The sequence below is a fragment of the Elephantulus edwardii genome, unplaced genomic scaffold (genome assembly GCF_000299155.1).
Source record: "Elephantulus edwardii isolate Elephantulus edwardi_28Jun2011 unplaced genomic scaffold, EleEdw1.0 scaffold00176, whole genome shotgun sequence".
Classification (NCBI taxonomy): Eukaryota; Metazoa; Chordata; class Mammalia; order Macroscelidea; family Macroscelididae; genus Elephantulus; species Elephantulus edwardii.
The window spans coordinates 2,079,278-2,082,468 of record NW_006399926.1 but is presented as its reverse complement, the minus strand read 5'-3'; the positions used below and the strand labels follow the sequence as shown (position 1 = coordinate 2,082,468).

The following is a 3,191-nucleotide window of genomic DNA, read 5'->3' as shown; positions in this document are numbered from 1 at the left end:
TGCACAATGATGAAGAGTGATGTACAAAGTGGAAGAGTGTTCCTCCAGATATAACAGCACTAGTTTCACTTCGCAGTTGTTAAGTGTCATCAAGTTGAATACAACTGAGAGTAAGTTTTGCACAAAAGACCTAAATTCTGTTCTATAACTAACATAATTTCTGTACAGAACTCTGTTCTATAATTACCAACATTTCTGTGCATTTCAAGAGTTTAGAGTCTGTAGAGTTTCCAGAGGCATCTCGTTTAGGAAGTGGATGCCACTCCTGCTTCCTAACATAAATCAGTTGGGAAGCTAATCCAAACACTGCACATAATAGGTAACCATTATGGTATTTGACAAAACTATGGAACAGTGTGGAGTATCACAGCAACACCAAGTTGTTCAGTCCAGCAAATAGACAAAATATTGCTGTGTCATTAAAGGAATATTCATTCCACCATAGGCAAAGGACCCCTGCTCTTGGCAGGAAAAGAGCAGTAATACACATCAAAAATGACCCCCCAAAAAAGACCCCAAAAACTTCCCTTTAACTGCAACAATTTTAAGAAGGATTTTTTGATAGTGAGGAATCACAGACAACTCATTTTTCTCCAAGGCATTTTAATTATTCAAAATTAAGCCATGTTTGTGTTCCCTACTGAAAGAGAGGCAGCAGAAGACCAAGCAGATCCATAAATTAACAGGAAGTAAGTAACTTTGAATAAGGATGCTATAGTATCCACATAATTTACAAAATTTTAAAAAATGGTATAAAACAATTGGAAACAAAAGGAAAGGAAATATGTTAGAGATTAAATCTCATTTATAATAAAATCCAAGGAGAAATGGATCCATTTCTTACCCTACCAGAATTCTGATCTATGATGTATGCCTTGAAATAGATATGTCAACTACTGTAATTTAAAAATAGCAAGATTTTTATATTTTGGTACTTGTTGCAATGGAATGTACGTAATGTTTCACATTTTTTACACATTTGGTTATTTCATCTTTTTTACCAAATTACAAGGCCATCTCTAATTTTGGGATGGATCACAAGATCTCTAGTTGTTGTTGTTTGTTGTTGTGTACTGTTGAAATGGAACCAACTAAAAGGTGATTCTACAATGGGTTTTCAGAGATAGTAATCTGCATAGGAGTTGACCGTCCATCTTTCTTCCACAGAGCATTTAGGAGTTGAACCTCCTACCTTTGGGTTGACAGCACAATTCCTTACCACTCAGGCACCAGATCTCCCTTATTAGTTAAAAAGTAATAGAGGATATGGGCTCCACCCCTGGCACAAACTATACTGTTATAGTTGTAACCATCAACTATCAATGATCAACTATGACAAATTGTTACTAACAATGGGTAGCAATCAATTTAACTGCAAAAGGACTATGCAAATGCAAATATATCATAAACCTAGAGGAATAAATTAAAGCCTCTTCTTTCTCAACGAGAAGGTATAAAAGGTAAATGAAAAAAGAACAAATATTTAAGACATCAGGGCACTGACATGGATAGTTCATGGTTTTATCAATTAAATACCTAGGTCAGATGTTAATGGCAAATATGGCAAACGAAAGGGACATATTAGATAGTAAAACTATCTAATTGTAGTTAGATTTAATATATAATTAATTATATAGTTAGGTTTTTTTTAATAGGAGAAATCTTTTATTAAGTTTCTGTCAATTATTTCTCTGTTTAAATTTGGAGCTCAGCCCTCGTCATGCTTGTTCACATCTTGTCTGAGAGGTTCTGTATCAAGCAGTTGCTTTTGCTCCTACGTCTGGGCCCCACCGCTGAGCCCGCTCACAACTGCTTCCCACACATTCCCAGGTGCCTCAGATTTAATATATAAATATAGGATATTTCTGTGGCTGGCCACCATGTTTTGTACACATCTCCAGAACCACTCACCTGAAGAAGTTGCTGTGAATACCAGCTACTGTTTTTTCTCCCTTCCCAAACAGATACAGCTGGGTCTATAGCTGCACTGCCCCCTAGCAAGGAGACTTGTTCATTTGACATCCACTTCCCCACAGGGCTCTGTACCCTTCTATCAGTAACAACTGCTCCTTGAAGATGGAAAATTGCCACTACAATTTATGAAAATCTTCCCAGAAACACACATTTCCTCCATTCTGTCTCAAGGGTTTTGACCACCCTACCGAAGGACTTGAGGAGTATTAGAGTTAGGCCGAGACTCAACCACACGATCCTTCTCCTCCGGGCTGTCATCTTCCACTTTGGAGAATCCCATCCCATCTTGGAACTGAGGGCAAAGGAAAGGAAAGGTTTTCCTAGAGAGTACACTTATGAAAGTCACTCCAGTGGTGAGAAGAAAAAGTAAAACCACAGATTATCAGAGTTTAAGATTGTTGATACCCAGAAAGAACCTGTATTAAAACTGCTGTTCACTTAGGCTACCCCAAATCCTACACATCATGCCAAGGGTAGGGGTCAGCCTACAAGTTAGACAACTTGTTATGGTAAGAAAATGACCATATGGTAACTCAAAATAACCAATGTCTTATACAAAAACTTCTAAGAGACAGACTTTCCACAAAATATCTAAAAGAAGTTTGCAATTTTTAGTCACACACTAAATGATATTTGGGAATTTCATAAAAAAATCTGTAAGGGAAATTTTACTAAGAATAACCGACATGTGGGTAGCTTACTAATAAGGAAAAAATCTAATGCTACTATATTTATTCCTGGTGTATTGAAATGGCAGTTCATTCAGTCCACCCTCTATAGGGACTGTCTCAGCCAAAGGACAGAGCCTGTTGGAAAACCCACTTTTTCCATGGAGTGTTTTCACTCAAGGTTCTCTACTCACAGTTTCAAACAGCTCTTCCATCAGCTCATTCACTTCCTTTTCTGCAAGAAACCCAAAAAATGAGTAGTTGGCAGATGTATGTTTCAGTTTTCAATAAAAGTTAATTCTGGAAAACAATGTAAGCTATTTCCAGCAAGGCATGCAACCTAATCCTCTCATCTGAAAATGTATCGCTACCTGTGCCATCTTCACAATCTTGAAATCCATTGTTGCAGTCATCCTATAAATCGGTATCATTGAAGGTCTTCCTCTCCTTCACTGACCTCTCTGCTTTTGCAAGCATGAGACCTTTTCCAGATAATATGCCAAAAGAATATGAGCTGGAACCACCATTCTTGCCTTTAAGGAACACCTG

At 37.5% G+C, this 3,191-nt stretch overlaps 1 protein-coding gene across 1 annotated transcript in view; it reads right to left on the bottom strand.

Moving 5' to 3' along the window:
• Positions 1-2,872, bottom strand: part of LOC102859486 (GON-4-like protein-like) — a 44,167-nt gene extending 41,295 nt beyond the window's left edge. Inside the window, exons 1-2 of the mRNA XM_006895914.1 lie at positions 2,837-2,872; positions 2,163-2,266 (exon numbers count right to left, since the gene is read on the bottom strand). Of these exons, the coding sequence (XP_006895976.1) occupies positions 2,163-2,266; positions 2,837-2,857 (125 nt within the window). The 5' untranslated portion in view covers positions 2,858-2,872. The remainder of the gene's footprint in view (positions 1-2,162; positions 2,267-2,836) is intronic.
• Positions 2,873-3,191: the final 319 nt, after the last annotated feature.